General features: G+C 29.4%; 2 protein-coding genes across 3 annotated transcripts in view; one reads left to right on the top strand and one right to left on the bottom strand.

Annotated features, from left to right (window-relative positions):
- LOC107453020 (protein lin-28 homolog) overlaps positions 1 to 20,280 on the top strand; it is a 215,933-nt gene that overhangs the window by 43,424 nt on the left and 152,229 nt on the right. The window contains exon 1 of one of the 2 annotated variants that reach the window (XM_021147917.4): positions 19,042 to 19,217. The exons of the other annotated variant lie outside the window; for it this stretch is intronic. Coding sequence (XP_021003576.1) covers positions 19,184 to 19,217 — 34 coding nt within the window. The 5' untranslated portion in view covers positions 19,042 to 19,183. Of the gene's footprint in view, positions 1 to 19,041; positions 19,218 to 20,280 lie in introns of those variants that run through there. 2 annotated transcript variants of the gene reach the window in all.
- The window catches only part of LOC107449779 (uncharacterized), a 323,223-nt gene that overhangs the window by 165,608 nt on the left and 137,335 nt on the right, over positions 1 to 20,280 (bottom strand). The gene's annotated exons all lie outside the window — the stretch shown is intronic.

The following is a 20,280-nucleotide window of genomic DNA, read 5'->3' as shown; positions in this document are numbered from 1 at the left end:
ATCCCAACGATGGCTGGTTGATACGATTTCCGCAACTGGGTTAATCTGACCACAGTGCTGACGTAATATATCCTCAGTGGTTGACGGATCATAGATTACAGTCCCCCTGCGGTGAAACTAACCATGGGATGTTTTCGTGGTTTTCCGCTCCTTGTAACGCAAATGCGGCCTAGTTCCATCAAAAAGTACTCTGCAATTTCTCCCAATATTTGATACAGGATTTCCCTTGTCTTCTGGATTGCGTTCAAAAGTGCAAGGCTACGGAGTTGAGCATTAGTGGTCGCAAACCCAAAAAATTGGATCGGTTGTTCAACGGCGGTTATAAAATAAAATAAAAACTATCAGTTGGAGCTGACATCGTAGGTCACGAGTGGTTAGTGTGATCCTTTTCTTGAAGATCAAGAACCCAATTACTAGACGTTTAGTTGATAATCGTTTTGAAGACCGACTGAAAAATAAATATTTCCGCCTCTATGCCCAGTTGACGTTAGTAATTTATAATTTCTTTCATTGAGTACTGAATAAATACTTAATAAATTAACAAATTAAATATAAAAAATTTTAATGCAGATACAGTGGGAACAGGTCTTGGAGAAAATTACTTGATAATGTCAAATTTTGCATATAATGAGTTGGCAACGTGCAATAACATTATGCCAAGTGATGCTGAATACAGTTTCTCATAATTCCGATGGGATGAACTACGAGGAACGTGTTCTGATTAACCCGGTGGCTTAACGTAAGGTTTCCGGGAAGAGTTATTAATAATCGGAATTATTTTAGCTTTATCAGTTGTGTCGGTACATGCCTTTGTAATATGGTTCGGGGTGATGATTTATTGACAAATGTCTGCTTTTTTTCAATTCCCACATTAGTTCACACTTGTTCAAATTTTCAATCGTTATTAAAATACTTTTTATTCATACACTCAAGTTTATACACATTTTTTTGAACTTGTAGTGGATGACACTTGATGTTAATACAGTTTTTTCAAATATTAATTTATTAATTAAATAGGGATGAGTAAAAAAAGAAATGAAATTTTCTGATGGGTTAAGCGTTAGTAGTCATTGTTTTAAATTTTTCTATAAGCGATTCAGTTTTTCGCATATTTTATAGATAACATCAGTGATAATTTATAACTTGCAGCTCTATTTCAACAACAAAAGAATAGTTTATTGTTGCACATTTAACTATTTAATTATTTAATACTCGCTGTGTCAGATAAATTCAATAAAGAACATTAAGTGGTAGCTTGTGTGGTCTATGTCACCAAATTTATACTTATATGGTTGTCTCATTACCACGAGCCATTTTTTCCAATTGGGTATAATATGAAAAAAGCACAACTACTTCCACTTACTAGGAATAACATTTACCTTTTAGTTTAATTAATAAACTGAGTTTTAAATATGCTTACTAAATTCATAAACTTCGGTAAAACAACACTATAAATTATTTCCAAAGGAACTAGACTAATATAATTCCAACCTGGCGAGTAGCGACCTATAAACAAGACACTTCGTTTGATGCTTTTACTTGTTGCTAGAAATCAGGTTCGCAGAAAATGCTGTTTACTAGTTAAATTTAGTAGGAATAACACGATCTGTGACGTAGGCTATAGTATACCCAATTCCTATTCTTAGTTTACACTCTCTCTCTATATATATATATTTATAGATCTTGTTCAAATTTTTAATCTTTAATAAAATACTCTTTGATTATCCATTTAAGTTTAAATACATTTTTTTATACTTGTAGTGTATGGCTCTTGATGTTAATACAATTTTTTCCAATATTAATTAGTACATAAATTTAATTAATTAATTTTAGTTTTACATGGGGGAAAAAACTGTAATTATTTAATAAAAAGTAACTGAAATAAAATTTTTCTTTATTGACTCAAGTAGGTATTGACTTTATTAATTTTTTTTAAATATTGTTTCATATCATATGGCTGAAAGAAATAAACAGGAGCAAATAGAAAAATAAAAAAAACTTTATACCAATTGAAATCTAACGTCTTTTACGTTGGCAGATGCAAATGCTTTTGCAAAGTCAAGACTATTCACCCCTTTAAAAATCAAAGCCCACGATCAAATAACTAATCTTGACATCGATAGGAAGACAGCCACTACTCTCATCAGACTAAGAACAAAACATCATAAAAACATGAAAATTTCTACAGATAAGACTAGAAAATATCAAAACTGTGGCAACTGTCTTAATGTGGAACTGACACCATATCATGTTTTTAACTGCCCTGTAGTCGCTGCAGGCCTTCACCTCTTAAACTACCCCACAGAAGAGGATTTGTATTCTTTTAATGCCATAGAAATAACAAAAACTATTCAAGCACACCATGAAATATGATTCAATAGAGGATACGACACCAACCAACCAAATCTAAAATTTCGGGACACTTTTGTGTCTCTATTTTAAAATTTCCCAACTCTTCATTCAATGATTTACTGAATCAAGAAAAAACGCATTCGCACAATACTTCATTCTATAAGTAAAAATAATCGTACAGAAATAAACAAAAATTATGTACCGTCAACTATTCAAAATTTCGATGATTTGTCATTATTGTAACAAGAATTAAGCGTTGTTTACAATTCTATTTATTGCACTGAAACTTAATTACATCCTATAAATAAAAACCATAAATAATAAAACAGTCATTTAGAATTCAATCATTTTTTTCTCTAATAATCTAAGAAACGAAAGGAAGAGATACAATTTTATAGTTCAGTAGCGATAATCGAAAATGAGGGGGAACATTTAGGGGTCACATCTCTGAAAGTCTATCACGCCGTAGACACAGCCAGTTTCTTATCGAAAATAGCCAATGGTCAGTCAAGGAAAGAAAACTTCTAGGGGTAAAAAGAATTCGGAGGCGGGAAAACTGAGAAATTTTAGCGGCAAGCAGCCAAAGGGAACATTAATTTGAACAATGACGTCGGGAATTTGAGATTGTTGGGGGCTATGGGAGCTATATATCATTTACAGTCCAAGGACTGGACCTTTTTTTTTTTATTTCTTCTACGGAAAGTGAGATAAGGTTTCTCTTTTCAAAATTTTTTCTTTCTTTTTTTGTTTCTCCTTTAATCTTTTGCTATTTAGATATTTTATAGTATATCCGAGTGACAATGGTTATTACTGTTAATTCTCAAGGTAGCCATTTGTTAGATGGGTCGAGATCTTTACTTTCAAGAAAAGGAAAAAATATTCTTTTTCACTCTTTTCAAGTCACATGGGCGAATAGAAAAATAATCCAACAAAAACTGTTATTTTATAAATTAGCGGCATTTTTACACTATTTATAAGCAGACTTGTGATACGATCAAATAAAAATAATTAAAAAAAATTTGTGCCTAAGAATAAATAAGATTTAAAGCTTTAAATTTGAAAAAAAAAAACATCTATTACAGCAGAAAAAAAAATAAAGGCGTAAAATATCCAAGCAGAACAAGAAGGGGTGGAGCTAAATAAATAATGAAATTTGTATTTTAAAAAAAATAAACACTGTAACAGGTAAAAAAAAAAATAATGGGAATAAAATATTTAAATTGGGGAAGAATTTAAATTTTTTTAATAATTTTGAAGGCCAAACAAAGACCAAATTTGCAGTAACTTTTCAAATATTGAAAAAATTAGAACATAAATGTTTTCCCCCCTTAAAATCACAAAAACTCGAAAATTACGTCATATATGTAACTGAGTGTTAGTAAAAACCTTAGGTGCTAGTTTTGTTCTAATCCATAAATTATTTAATATTTCAGGTAAACCTCGTTATTGTCGAGCTGAAACAATCAGAAAAACTACACTATTTTCGTAGTTTACAACAACTACAACCGCTTTATTGCAAATGTAGTTAACTAGGACTACTTTTTTTAAAAATATAGTGACTACAAATTACTTAAGGAACGGAACTTAGGTGGAGAAATTAATTTACACTTGTATAATTTACACTGCTAGGGAAATTAATTTACAGTTGTATAATAATACAATGCTGGAGAAACTAATTTACACTTCTATAATTTACACTGCTGGAGAAATTAATTTAAACTTGAATAATTTACACTGCAGGAGAAGTTAATTTACTCTTGTATAATTTACACTGCTGGAGAAATTAATTTACTTATTATATTCAAAATGTTTTGAATTAAAAATTGACTTATATAAACATGAAGAATTATTTAGAAACATTTATTCATGTTTACATGAGCCAGTTTGTTATTCTAAAACATTTTTTTCGCATTTGTCCTTCTTAAAAGCGAATATTTAATTAAAGAAATGCTCGGAAATTATGAAATACTTGTAATTTCGTTAAGTGTTTAATGTTCTTCTATTTCCTCTAAGAAATTAAGTAGGGGCGAGTGGGGTCAATTTTAACAGGGTACGATTGTAACAGAGCGAAAATTTCGAGTGTCGGGTTCTAGATTTGGTTCCTAGGTGGCGCACAAGGTGTATTTAATAAATTTACATGTACATCCCTACTGGCAACCATTTTTATGTACTTTTGAAAGAGTTACATCACAAAAGATATTTTCACGTTACGTAAGTACTTTTTTTGGTATTAGAATATTATATTGTAACAAAATAATTTTGTTTAAACAAATAAAAGTTATTAACCGAATATGTAAGTGGACACCTTAATTAACATTTCAATAAAAAAAATTAGTTTTGTTAATTAACTAGCATTGTTTTTAACAAATGAAGCTGAAAGGGCGTCTTGGGGACGATTGTAAGAATAAGTAAAGGGACGATTGTAACAGCTGAAAATAAATAATCTTATGTTTATAAACCATTACTTAACTCTTTAAGAACCACCCATAGTTTCCTATATCATTTATATTATGTTGCATGTGCATTATTTTATTTGTCACCTTTCACAGCATAAATTAAAATTTTTAACCCCTTAAAGTTAAAAGTTTAACCCTTTAGGTCTCTGCTCATTATTATTTTTACTCCTAAAATAACACAACTATTTTGATCAATAAAAAAATATATCGCAACTATGATAATATGTATAATTAACTATGTTTTAGTTGAATTTATGAACTGATACAACTGACCCCGTAAGTGGGGATAATTGTAACAAGTGCACGACTGTCAAAAATTGTTAATAACTAATATAATAACATTTAAAATAAGGTATTTTTTTTCTAGTAGAGGATAGTCTACTTTACTCGTTTGTCAATTAATACTAATAATATATTGGAGTTCTTGTTAGTTAAAAATAGTTAAGTAAAAAATGTTACGATTGACCCCACTCTCCCCTACATCGAAAATATATTTCCTTCCTTTGAAATATCAATGTTTTACTAGTCTACAATCCCATGCGAAAGTATAGCCAAAGAAATTAATTATCTATCGTTCATAATGGCTAACTTAATTATTAGTTAAACGTTAATTGATCTAAATACGCAATTTTCGTTAATTCACAGTCACGGGGGTAGTTAAATTTTAATATCTGTTGAAAGTAGATTAGGAGAAACATCAGTGTTCGGAGTACTGTTTAAATGCATACTGAACAATGGCACTTGACCTACGAGCAGTGGCACTTAACTAGACCTAGGTGTCCTTTGACAGTCCTCCCAAGATTTGTACCCATAGAAACTGAAAAATTAATTGTGATAGAACCCTGTTCATATACTAAACTAACGTAATAAGTAGTTGTCAGAAATCTCTACAAACTAATATTTTTTTGTATCACATTACACACTAAGCAACTTTTTTTAAAAAAAAAGGTACAAACTAAAAAAAAAAAAAACTATCGACTACAGTAGTTTCACTACTTGTAATGAGCTACTTCCGACAACTGGCTGAAACATGATTTCCCTCAGAGCTTCTTCTGTTATTCACTGGGGAGCAGAAAAAAATAATTGCACGTGCAGCAAAAAGGGTTGAATAGAAGCAAAAGAATGTTTCGGGTGCGCGTGTCTTCCGGTTGCAATATAATTCTTAATAGGGAGAATTTACGTTAGCTCACGTACGTAAAATTCCAACTAAGTGTGCAATCAGTGAGTTTAATGCATGCAATCAGTAGTTTTAATGCATGTTCAAGGGGGTATGTGTGTATATATATATATATATATATATATATCCCAGAAAGCGTGTAAACTTACCGCAACATTGTATCGGAATTCTCTTTTATTGTCACGAAAATATTTATACTAAAAACCTTTTTTCAATAAAGCAAAAATGTTGCAGTTTCAAACCTTTCATCCTAAAAGAATTAAAAACTATTTTTTTAAGCTTTTTTAAGAAGCTTTTTTTTTTTTAAAGTTCTTCACACTTGAAAACCGTAAGACAACCTCGATTTAAGGTTTTTATGTATAATGTTGTTTTCCAAGGTTTTGGATGAGGGTAATGTTGTTAGAATGTAGCAAATAGTCACAGATCTCGTTTTAAGGTTAGAAGGTTTACACGTAAACCATATAACAAAAGTTTTTAGGTTTAGTTTAAAAGGTTTTTGCTGAGTTAAAAATAAACCTTATTTTGTTAGATGGAAGATTCTGAACGTTCAAAAATGAAATGAATAATGAAAACTTTTTTATATCTGCATCCCATTTACCGTATACAATAGTTCATTAATCAAGTAATGTATAATTTGGGAGGGGGTTTTGTCCACAAAACTACGCCAGTGGACGCATGCGTCAGTTCAGGTGAAATGCGTATGGGCCCGTGAAAAAATATCAACCTTATGTATCTGAAAATAAGAGATTTTGCATAAAATCCGTAACTAACGTAGTGGAATATCATTTTTACTTAGACCGCAAAATCAAAACGAACATTTACAATGTTTGCTTTGAACTTTGACTATCTCTTTAAAATTGTGGCTTACGATTCTAGATGCTCTACGTAAAACTGTGGTTCTATGAGCAGAAAATTCGGTTGATTATAGATTTTGATGAATTCAGCGATAAAGAATGATGCTTTATTATTAATATTTTCGAAAAAATATTATTGAACTTTCATCGATTATTTAACCCACAGACAGTTCTGCTCGCCAAAAGTCGTATTTTAAACTGCATTCTTCGCCTCATAGCAAAACCGGTTTTTCTGTGTTATTTGATAGGGAAATAGTGCATTGGGGAGAACCATTCTCCCAACCTTGCCCATTTGCTAAACCGTCAGTGGGTTAACATCTCTTAACTAAATTATTTAGTTAAAAAATAATTTATAATTTTAAAATAGCGAAATTATATTTAGTTTCTTATGAAACTAGTGTAATTAGCCTACCATATTGTTGAACGAAAACCAATAAAATTATTTTTTTTATTGTAAGATCCCACAATTTATTTTTGAAATTTTCTCAATACATTGCTTCAAAATCGCAGTTCAAGTCCATGTTTTTTACTTCGAAGGCAGGTTTAAACAGAAAACAACATTTAACAACAATAAACAGCACGCTTATAGCTTTGTAGCATTAATCCCGCCAGCATATAGCATCTAAAGTAAATCCCAGATGGCGAAATAAGACTTATTTTCCCTTAGCGAAATTTTTTAAATGTAAACCTAAAATGGTTTGTTATGCGGTTTACGTGTAAACCTTCTAACCTTAAAACGAGATCTGAGACAATCTGCTCTATTCTACGCACATTACCCTCATCCAAAACCTTGGAAAACAATCTTCTATACAAAAACCTTAAATCGAAATTGACTTAGGGTTTTTAAGCGTGAAAAAATCCTTTAATAAAGCTAGTCTCAACGTGAAATTAATCTTAAATCTAGGTAATTATAAGGTTTCTTTTTGCAAAGTCTTGCATGCTCAGCCTTGTCATGAAATTTTAATGGACAATGCAATTGGGTATAATATTAAAAAAAACACAACTACTTCCACTTAGTAGGAATAACATTTACCATGACGCAATGCTAAACTCTATGCCACTATCCACATAAATGCCACTATCCACATAAATCAATTATTAATCAAAAATCGAATATCAATTACTTTTCTTTATAATGTAATAAAATCTGGCGAGCAGCTATTTAAACGATCAAACACTTCGTTTGTTTATTTGTGACTTGAAGTTAGGCTCGCAGAAAATGCCGTTCATGGGTTAAATTTAGTAGGAACAACACAACCTGTGACGTAGGCTATATTATACCCAATTGGATCCTATCGCTAGTGTGACGTCAGCTAAAACGTCATTATGGGCCTAAGTGACCATTTTATTGTAAGTGACAATACTTTAAAATAAAAAGCTTTAAAAAATAATTTTTAATCCTTTTAGGATGAAAGGTTTGAAATAGCAATATTTTTACTATATTGAAAAAAGGTTTTTAGTACAAACATTTTCGTGACCCTAAAAAGAAAATCCCGACACAAGGTTGTCGTAAGGTTACTTGTTTTCTAGGTTTAAGTTTTCATTCCATGTCCATGTTTTTAGTTCAAAGGCAGGTTAAAACAGAAAACAACATTTAACAACTATAAACAGCGTGTTTGTAGCTTTGTCTTTGTGGCGTTAATCACGCCAACATACCGTAACATCTAAAGTAAACGTGCGCATGCGCAGTTGCTTCAATCTCACGTACGAGAGCGTACGTAAAAGTGCGAAATCTCCCTATTATCTCTGCCTGATGCTCAATCGAAGTAGATTAAGTCGTTTAATAAACAGCACTTTCCTTCTAAAAGCGCCTTTACGCCATTCTTTCTCGCCAAAAATTACAAGTCCTTTCACTAATCTCTGGTTTCCAACTATTTTTTTTCTTCTTTCTCCTCTTTCCCTAAATACTTCGGAAAATGGAAAGAGCGACAAGAAACAAAAACTAAAAGAGAAAAAAAAAATAGAACATAAAACTAAGAATAAAAGGGTGTAGAAATTCCTTCCAGCGAGCTGCACCCCAACAAATTACTTGATTCCGGATTCTTCCAAAAAGTTCGGAACGAATTTTTTTTTCTTAAGGTTTAAGGTGATGAGAGTGTTTTCGATTGGAAATATTTCTCGGTTGGCACACACACTCGCCCCTCCATTTTCCCCGCAACAACAAATTGCGCGGTCCATTATATGCGGAGGTGATATCTGGCGATTTAATGGCATTGTTTTGGCAGCTTTTTACGCAGCATTACGTCCATGAAAAGAAATAGAAGTGATCATCACAATGATCATACTCTGTTCTGATCAGTGTATTTTCTGAAAATTCGGATGCACTAGATATCGCCAAAATCCTTAAATGAGCGCCAGGGATTTTAGTCCATACGAATACCATAAAAATGATGTCTTTATGTAGTAAGCTTTTGCTTAAAAATGGTGAATGTGTGGTAGCTTTTGTAAATACATATTTTTTTTTATAATAATAACTAATGAAATCTGATTAGAGTAATAGAAAATGATTGTTTGTAGAAATGTAATCGTTATTGTACAATTTGCGGAAACAAATATACAAAAGAAGATTTGAATGTTCAATTCCTATTAGTTCACATTCTCCCTATATCTTGTTCAAATTTTCAATCGTTAAATAAAATACTTTTTATTCATCCATATAAGTGTTCAAATACATTTTTTTAAATTTGTAATGGATAACACTCGATGTTAATACAGTTTTTTCAAATATTAATTTATTAATTAAAATTAATTAATTTTAGTTTCAGATGAGAAAAATTTTTTAAATTATTTTATAAAAATTAACTAAAATAAAATAATTGATTGTTGAGCTCAGTAGAAATTGACTTAATTTTTTTTTTTATATTACTTGTTTTTCATCTAATTACAAGTGAAAATTTTTTAAATTGAAGTTCCTTAGCCGCCAGGCTAACCGTGAGAGGTTCTCGTGGTCTTCCTATGCATGCAACGCAAATGAAGGTTAGTTCCATCTAAAAGTCCTCCACGGAGACAAATTTGTCCCAATACTTGATCCAGGAGTTCTCTTGTCTTCTGGATTGGGTTCAAAATTACAAGGTTACGTAGTTGAACATTAGTAGTCGTAAATCCAAAATTGGGTCTGCTGCTCAACGACGGTAATAAAATAAAGTAAAATCTTCTTGATTCGTAGGTCTAATCTTAAATATGTTAAGCAATTAGTACAGACGATATTTTAAGTTAAAAAATCTGACACAAAAACGTATTTTCTCAGAATAAACAAGAGTTATTTGTGTTAACATGGAAAATATGGTAAAAGTAAGGGTAGCGGTTGAAAGTTCAGATCCCTTCATGTTAATTTCACTTTTAACAAGTTTTTAAGCGAATCGGAAATTTCTGCACAGAATTAGGAAATTAGTTCATCCAAAAGTAAAGATAATTTTTAAAAATTATATATTATTTTCTACAAATTTATTATTTAAAAAAAAAAAATTCTATTGCTAAACTATTCGATCATCAAATTCAAATTTTGCTCATCGAATTTTGGATTATTACGCTTCATATTGCGTGATTAAATTGGAGCAAAAATATTTATAGCTTGAAATTAAATTTATTCTATCTATTATTTATTCTATATATTATCTATTATTTATTTTAATTTACAAAAATTACAAGGAAAAAAATTTAAACAAAAATAATTTTCCACATGGGATTATTTTTATTATAAAAAAATTTTATAATTGTGAACAAAATCTTTTTGACTCGCTTTATTAATTTTGAAAATAATGCAAAATAAGCAAAAAAGAGAAAGAAGCATTAAGGGGTATTCAATCTCTCTACTGCACAAACTATGAGACTTTATTTTTCCGTTTATCGTTTTACCCCGATATTCTAAGGTTTGAGAATCTTTCGATATAACGGTACAGAGAAATTAAGACAGAGCCTTAGTACTTGATATCAAAAGTTATTATTTAAGACATTTCATTTTCATGTCCGAAATATTTGTTACCATACGATTTCATATTAATTCGTTGATATTAATATATTTATTCTATATTTTAATATCTGCTGAGAATAGATTAGGAGAAACACAAGTGTTCGAAGTACCGTTTAAAAGAATACTGAGCAGTACCACTTGACCATAAAAAACATTGATGTAAGGCTTACCGGGAAAATGTATGGCAGTGTCACTTAACTAGGCCTAGTATATATTTCAGACACATACCATATGTGATTGTCAACATTCACCGGTGGAAGTCAACAACCACCCATTTCTGTCCTCCTCAGTAACACGCGCATTACGTATTTTGATTGGACGGAATTAAGAGTTTTAATTAGAAAACTTATCATTAAAAAACTATTTTACTTCATAGTAGAATATCTGCGGCTTTATTTTAGGATATCTACGGATTTTTATATCATTCTATTAAGGGGTGACTTAACAGCAATTCCTGTTACAGGAATTTTCAAAAAAATTAAAAAAAAATCTTTAAAATTTAGTTTTGCTTATTTTTGGTTTCTAATTTATTATTTAAGTTGTTTACATAAGATAAATTTAGTTTTAGCTGGTTTTTGTCCTGAAATTTTCTTACCTAAAACTTTGTTTAAATCAATTTCATACTTTGTTTGTAGAACATAGAACATCCGCGTATTAAAAAAAAAAACCTTCATAATTTATTGCGTAAAATAATAACGCATTTTAAACTTGATAACAAATGTCGCAGAAAAAAAAAAAAAGAATTCATATTTGCGTGTACGCCACTTTCTTCCCCCTCTTCAAAAAGAAAAAAAAAGAGAGGAGTGCGGCTCGTGTCGCGTTTTGATGACTCTCGTGTCTTTACCTACTTTACATTGTTGTTCAGTATCGCCTCCAATTTCCGCCTTCCTTCCGCCATTCGATACACCCTCCTCTGAATGTTCTTTTTTACCGACTTTTATGCCGCCGCCTTCCCTTCTCTCCTGTAGGTAGGAGGAGGGGAAAGAAAAAGAAAAAAATTGGAAGATGCTAAATATACAAATAACTCGGATGACGGTGGGTATGAAGAATCTCAACTTTTGAAACACCGCTTTTTCACTCATCAAAAGTATCCAAAGTTCTTTTCTCTCTCTCTGAACATTCTTTTTGATCACACAGTGAGGTAGTTTCGAATATACAGACCGTGGCCAAATTATTAGACACACTCTAAGATTCTATGTAAAATCACGTGACACTGTACAGCTTTATCGTTTTGACGAGACTGTTTGCACTTGTTTACCTTCGTGTATCAATTGGTTAAGTTTGACGATATATGACATAAATTCGACGATTGGATAAATTAGACGATATATGACATAAATTCGACGATTGGATAAATTAGACGATATATGACATAAATTCGACGATTGGATAAATTAGACGATATATGACATAAATTCGACGATTGGATAAATTAGACGATATATGACATAAATTCGACGATTGGATAAATTAGACGATATATGACATAAATTCGACGATTGGATAAATTAGACGATATATGACATAAATTCGACGATTGGATAAATTAGACGATATATGACATAAATTCGACGATTGGATAAATTAGACGATATATGACATAAATTCGACGATTGGATAAATTAGACGATATATGACATAAATTCGACGATTGGATAAATTAGACGATATATGACATAAATTCGACGATTGGATAAATTAGACGATATATGACATAAATTCGACGATTGGATAAATTAGACGATATATGACATAAATTCGACGATTGGATAAATTAGACGATATATGACATAAATTCGACGATTGGATAAATTAGACGATATATGACATAAATTCGACGATTGGATAAATTAGACGATATATGACATAAATTCGACGATTGGATAAATTAGACGATATATGACATAAATTCGACGATTGGATAAATTAGACGATATATGACATAAATTCGACGATTGGATAAATTAGACGATATATGACATAAATTCGACGATTGGATAAATTAGACGATATATGACATAAATTCGACGATTGGATAAATTAGACGATATATGACATAAATTCGACGATTGGATAAATTAGACGATATATGACATAAATTCGACGATTGGATAAATTAGACGATATATGACATAAATTCGACGATTGGATAAATTAGACGATATATGACATAAATTCGACGATTGGATAAATTAGACGATATATGACATAAATTCGACGATTGGATAAATTAGACGATATATGACATAAATTCGACGATTGGATAAATTAGACGATATATGACATAAATTCGACGATTGGATAAATTAGACGATATATGACATAAATTCGACGATTGGATAAATTAGACGATATATGACATAAATTCGACGATTGGATAAATTAGACGATATATGACATAAATTCGACGATTGGATAAATTAGACGATATATGACATAAATTCGACGATTGGATAAATTAGACGATATATGACATAAATTCGACGATTGGATAAATTAGACGATATATGACATAAATTCGACGATTGGATAAATTAGACGATATATGACATAAATTCGACGATTGGATAAATTAGACGATATATGACATAAATTCGACGATTGGATAAATTAGACGATATATGACATAAATTCGACGATTGGATAAATTAGACGATATATTATACAGATATACTAATAGAATACCTGATATAATAAATTCTCTATATCATAATAATTAGACCAAATTATTAGAGAAACTGTAGTTTTTTAATAATGACATGTTTTGCACGAGTTTATAGGCAATACTTTTATATTTAAACATACATACGTAATGTGTTTTTATTCAGTACATTTTTTCAGTACATTTTTCATCATTGGATAAATTAGACGATATATTACATAAATATAGAATATTTATTATATCAGGTATTACATTAGTATATTATATTAATTAATATTTAATAACTGCATGTTTTGCATGAGTTTATATGCAATATTTAAGCATACATGCAATGGATTCTTAATCGGGAGATTTTTAATATACTTCTTATTTGTATTTATTTTTAACGTATTGCATTACATTGTTAACCATTGATACAGGAACATAAGTAAGTGTAAAGTGATTTCAGTGGCGTAAAAACAATAAAGCTGTCTAGTATCACCTGATAATTAAGATTTTACATAGAATCTTACAGTGTTTCTATTAATTTGACCAGAGAATGTATAAGTTTGAGCATTTCTAAATGAATCACGGAAGAAAAGAAAATACAGAACCGAAAGATAAAGCATAGAAAAAAGCATCTCATTGACTATTACTGTTACCGCGAATGAGTGAAATCAGGAGAATGTCGACTTTCATAGTGGAAAATCAATCATTTAGTCTCTTTGATGAATGTCCGAAATATTTGTTATATCCGATTATTATTACAGTAGGGAACCGATTATCCGGAACGATAGGGACCATCGATATTCCGGATAACTGATTTTTCCGGTTTTCTCAATCGCTACAAAAAGCCGTTTTTTTAATTGTTAAACCCAACTGAAAAAAAAAATATTTGGAAATAATCTTGAAAAAACGAACGAAAAATCCTAAAATCTTATGAGGAAAAAAAAATGTTTTTTTTTTTTTTTTTTTTTTTTTTTTTTTTTTTAAAAAATGGCGGGAAAATTTATAGAATTTCGTTCCGGTATTTTGGTTTTCCGGTTTTCTGATTTCCGGATAACGGGTTCTGTACTGTATTTTTATCATTTTATAGTATATAAATTTTTTCCGTTGATATTATTATATTTATTAGATATTTTAATATCTGCTGAGGATAGATTAGGAGAAACATCAGTGTTCGGATTACTGGGCAAATGCACACTGGGCAGTGGCACTGAATCTTAAATAAACATTGATGTAGGGCATACCGGGCAAATGTATACCAGGCAGTGGCGCTTAACTAGATCTAGTACATATTTAGGACATTTACCAGAGAGACTGTGTGATTATCAACTTTCCACATTGGAAGTCAACAATCACCCATTTCGGTAATTTACAGTAATATATAGATTTAACAACTTGTACAATTCGGGACAACTCTAATTTAATGCAATTAAATAATAATTTGAACGTAATTAGATTGTTTTTTTAAATTTTATATAACATACAACGAAAAATTATTTAAGAATAAATTGAATTTATATTTTTTATTGTAAATTCCATTAAATAATGTATTCTAGTATAGCTGTAATGTAAATGAAGCATCAATTATTCCCCCTCCCCCATTTTTTCATTAATACAGAGTTAAACTTTTGTTATGTTAAACATAACCATCAATAAAAATAATAAAGTATTTAAATTTAATACCACATCTTAAATTAACTACAGTTGAATAAGTCTTATTCAATTCCTCCTATTAGTTCACATTCTCCCTATATATCTTATTCAAATTTTCAATCGTGAATAAAATACTTTTCATTCATACACTCAAATTCAAATAAAATTTTTTTTAAACATGTTGTTGTTGACACTTGATGTTAATACAGTTTTTTTTTAACAAATAACCAACTAAAGTAACTAAAATAAAAATTTTCTTTGTTGATCTAAGTAGGAATTGACTTTAAATTTTTTTCACATTACTTGTTTTCATATTATTGCAATTGCACAATGCAATTTAGTATAATCTAATATATATAATTCTCCTCTTACGTGGCTCCCAAATTTTGGCTGTATTCCTTTTCCGCCGGTGGCAACGTTTACTTTGTTTTGTTTACGTTACTATTTCTCTTACACGGCGAATCGACAAATGATTGCCGCTAAAAATGTCACATGCCAAATCTACTGAGGTAGCTGAACATATAGCGCTTTTGAAAACGGAAACTGAAATAACCAGAGAGCATCAGCTGCGGCAATCTCATACTATTAAGCTAGGCAGAAGTGAGTAGTCTTTGTCGATAGATCTCTATTTTAGTATTTTGTCGAAAGCGCTTTTTTTTTCACGAATTTATTTGACAATTTTTGATTTATATCACGAATTATACTATATCACATTTCTAATAGGTTTAACGAATTACATGTCATTTATTCGAATTCAAATTTTATTTTAATGACTTAGTATTTACTAAAAAAAATGTAATTTTTTTAAAAAAAATAAGTTTTTATATGGATTTGAATGCTTGTTTTGAATTTTTAGAATTTTGTGCATTTGCTATGTACCAAAGATAGTAGCGAGCGAAGCAAACCATATAAGATTGCGTAGCAATTTTCCGGGGTTGGCGAGCGCTAGCGAGTTATTAAAATTATTCTTAATTATTAAAATTATTACTCGTTATAATTTTAATAATTAAGAATAATTTTAATAACTCGCTAGCGCTTATTACTTAATTACTCGTTATTAAAATTATTCTTAATTTTAGAGCTGTGCTTAAGAATCCTAATAATTTTTTTTTCTCCATAATTTTAATTTATCCGCCAACTTTTTTTTAAAATATTAATATAAAATTTAAAAAAAATCCAGTTCATTTGTTTTATAATGAAACTAATAATACGAAATTTAATTCATTAAAATTAATGAATGAATTAATATTTTTAAAAAAACTGTATTAACAAGTATTAAGTGCCATCCACTACAAGTTCAAAAAAGAAATGTATTTGAACTTGAGTAGATGATTAAAGAGTATTTTATTAAAGATTGAAAATTTGAATATAAGTAGAAAGAGTGTGAACTAACAGTAGGAATTGAATAAAATTATTCAAACGAATTTTATAATTTTGAGTAAACATTTTTAAATTCGCTTAAAGATTTCACGCGATGTAACTAAATACGCAAAAAGTTAAGTTAACATTAAGGGACCCCAACCGCTATTAAAGGATCTCAGCATATTTTTCCAGATTGCAATTACCCCCAATATTCTGAGGGTTGAAAGTCTTTCGAAGAAAAAATGTATTCAGAGAATGTACGTTTCTTGTCACAATTTAAAATATCGTCTGCACTTATTATTTAGAATATTTAAAGTTCGGCCCTCTAACCATTAAGACTGAGTCCTAGAACGTGAAAAGAGAATGTACGTTTCTTGTCACAATTTAAAATATCGTCTGCACTTATTATTTAGAATATTTAAAGTTCGGCCCTCTAACCATTAAGACTGAGTCCTAGAACGTGAAAATCAAATCATTAGATCAAGAGCTATTCAGAGTTTCACATTTTTTTAGGTCATTGCGCATGTTTAAAGATAGTTTTTCTGAACTCTTTTGTCATTTTTAAATTTAATAATTAATTTTCAAACTTCAGTAAAACTGCACCTCGTAGTTTTATTACAATTATGTTATATAAAATTCTTTATTTAATAGTATAGATTGAATGACAAAGAGTTTTTTTTTTAGATATTAACCTCATTTATTTTATGTTTTTAAGAGCATTTATTTACTTTTTTAAGAGAATTTTAAAAATTAGTTTAAGTTAAAAAAAATCTGTGTTCTCAATGCTAGTCTTTAAGGAAACTAATTTTAAAATTGCATATTTTCCTTTTTATCTTGAATAATTTATTCAATAAAATCTAAGTTGTATTTTTTAAACTTTCTGAAGAAAAATTAAAATATCTATAAAAAGATTTTAAAACTAATTAGAAAAGATGACTGAATAGATATAATTTAATTTTGCTGTTACGTACTTAGTTTCTCTTTGCCTATAAAAAAAATCTTTCACAATTCAAACCATGTGTCGTCACATTCTCAACTTCATGCAATTATAAGTTTTGAGCGTTTTTAACGGCTGGTGCAACATGTGAACCAACATGATGGTACAACATGTTATACCGAAAGCAAAGGGTTAAGTTGATGGAGAAAAAAAAAGCCGGAAAAACGCGCTCTCAATTGCGATGATAAAACATGTTTAATCATGATAATAAAATCTCGATTTTTTTTTTTTTTTTTTTTTTTTTTTTTTTTTAAAGATTTTTGTGCCCTATGCTCTCTTAAAGTGAAATGTTTCAATTTTATGGTGAAAAGTAATGAAAATTTTATGATTGAAAAGTAATTAGCGCAAGTAGTATCATTTCATTTTTATGGTAGAAAAATCAGTACAAGTTATATTATGCTAATTTGATTGTAAAAAGATCAATGCAAATAAGATATTTACTTAATTTCATGGGCGAAACATTAATACAAGTGAGACATTGTCTTAATTTGATGATGGAAAAATGAATGCAAATAAGTTATTGATTTAATTTCATGCAAACATCAATACAAATAAGACATTGTTTCATCTTGATGGTGGAAAGCGCAAATGAAACATTGATTTATTTTATGATTGAAATATCAATACAAATGAGACATTGTTTTTGTTTGATGGTGGAATGATCAATGCAAACGAGACATTGATTTAGTTTGATGGCGGAAAGATCAATGCAAATGAGATATTGATTTAATTTTATGATTGAAATATGAATACAAATGAGACATTGTTTTAGTTTGATAGTGGGATGATCAATGCAATGGATATTGCTTTAATTTCAAAGTGGAAGGTAATCTGTGGAAGTGATATTTTTTTCTAGCAAAATATTTATTTCAAATGTCAAAAAAAAAAAAAAAAAGAAGGTACAAATAATTAACTATAACTTTTTAAATTGTAATGTCAATTTTTATTTCGGTTGATTTACAATTTTTAAAACTTTGATTTTTTTTTTAATATTTACAATGACTCTCAATCTCTCTTAACACCACATTTTAAAACACCTCGTATTACTTTTTCCTTACTAAAAAATTCCACCCTCAAAATATTGTAAAAAAAACTTCACTTTGTGTTAACAAAAATAAACAAAATAATAATTTTCTGTTAAAAAAAATAGGACGAGATTATTTTAAACCAATTTTTTAGTTAATTTTGAGCAATAAAATTAATTTTCGTAAGTGCAAATTTTTTAATTGATAATTTAACACACATTTTTTTTCTTCAAAAAACCCGACTTCAGGTATTATGGGGTAAATTTTATTGAATGGTTTATAATAGATAATTTTTCTCACCGTCAACTTAGAATTGATTTTAAAAACAGACATGAATTAAAAATGTTCAAATAAACATTTCGTTGAATAAATTCTCACTTAAGAAAAACACACCTGACGCTTTCCGTACGTGACTAGAGGTTTTTTTTAAATATTATTTTGGGAAAGATTCTTTGCTTACATGTTTAGATTAACAAGGAAGAAGTTTTTTTTTCTCCTGCGCTTCCTTGTTTCGTAATTTTCCCACTAGAGGGCAGGGCATTGACAACAAACCAGTGAGGATGAAGATGATAATGGGATGAAGCGCGTGCCTATGGTTTGGATTTGCGGTCAGAAGTGGTCAATGGCACACGTGCTGACCGGCTTGGACAGAACACATCGCCCCCACTATCGCTTCTTTCTTGCCATTGAATGACGATGTGCATCACAGAAATGAACACTACAGGTAAATTATTTATTTTTGATAGCAATTCATTGAGATATCGTTCGTTTTTATACGTTATTTTAAATTAATTAATTTTTTTTTTCAATGAATAAAATTTTATAAATTATGCGCTTTAATAACTTTATGCTTATTATTACAGTTCATTTTATTTCAGTTACTTTTGATGAGTGTTTTGACAATAATTATTTCAGTGTTATTCAACAGTTACGTTTTTTTATACATAACGTTTCATGAAATTCTACTATTATTACACTTAGTCATATAACTTAGGTAGTGGACGTGCTATGTAATTTGTTTCTAGAAAATTTATTGAAATAATAAACAGTACAATTTTAAACGATTTGCTTTTATGAGCCTTTAGTAATTTTTTGGAGAAAAAGAAGTACGCTGAAAAGTATTAAAAAACAAACAAAAAAAATTATCAAAAGAGCTTGAATTACAACGGGACAAGCATTTAAGTATCCTGGAAAAAATCGTGAACTTAGAAGTTTGAACACGTTCAACAAAAATTTTCTTTCTCTTGTAAACGTTTTTTAAACATAAAAAACTTTTCATTCATCGCAAAATTTGTTGAAAAGTCTGCTTATAAACATTATTCATTTCTTATTCAAAAGATTTTATTTATATATTATGATGTATTTACATTAATAGGTCATTGATTTTATAGTTATTTTCACAATATCACGTTTTCTTAAAAAGCAGAAGTATTCTGTTTAAATGTGTAGAGTTGTTATTTCAATCAGATATAACTGGAAATAATTGGATTATATATATATATATATATATATATATATCCCTTGAACATACATTAAAAACGTTCAAGTAAGTTTATTTGAATTCGCTACTCGCTTTAAAGATTTCGTTTTACGTTTTTATTTTCTCTTTACATTTTATTTTCTGTTTTTACGTGATATTTATTACTTAATGGGCTATATACTTAATGTGTTCTATTTGGTTCAAAAAAATTTTTTTTAATTGCTTCTCACACTATTGTATTGATATATTTTGCTTGGGCTATATTGATACAATGTTAGACAACACTCCATTTTGCAGACGTAATCGT

Source organism: Parasteatoda tepidariorum, chromosome 3, assembly GCF_982258835.1.
Source record: "Parasteatoda tepidariorum strain Cologne lab strain chromosome 3, Ptep-v5.0, whole genome shotgun sequence".
NCBI lineage: Eukaryota > Metazoa > Arthropoda > Arachnida > Araneae > Theridiidae > Parasteatoda > Parasteatoda tepidariorum.
The sequence above is the reverse complement of the archived record's forward strand: the minus strand, read 5'-3'. Positions and strand labels throughout refer to the sequence as shown.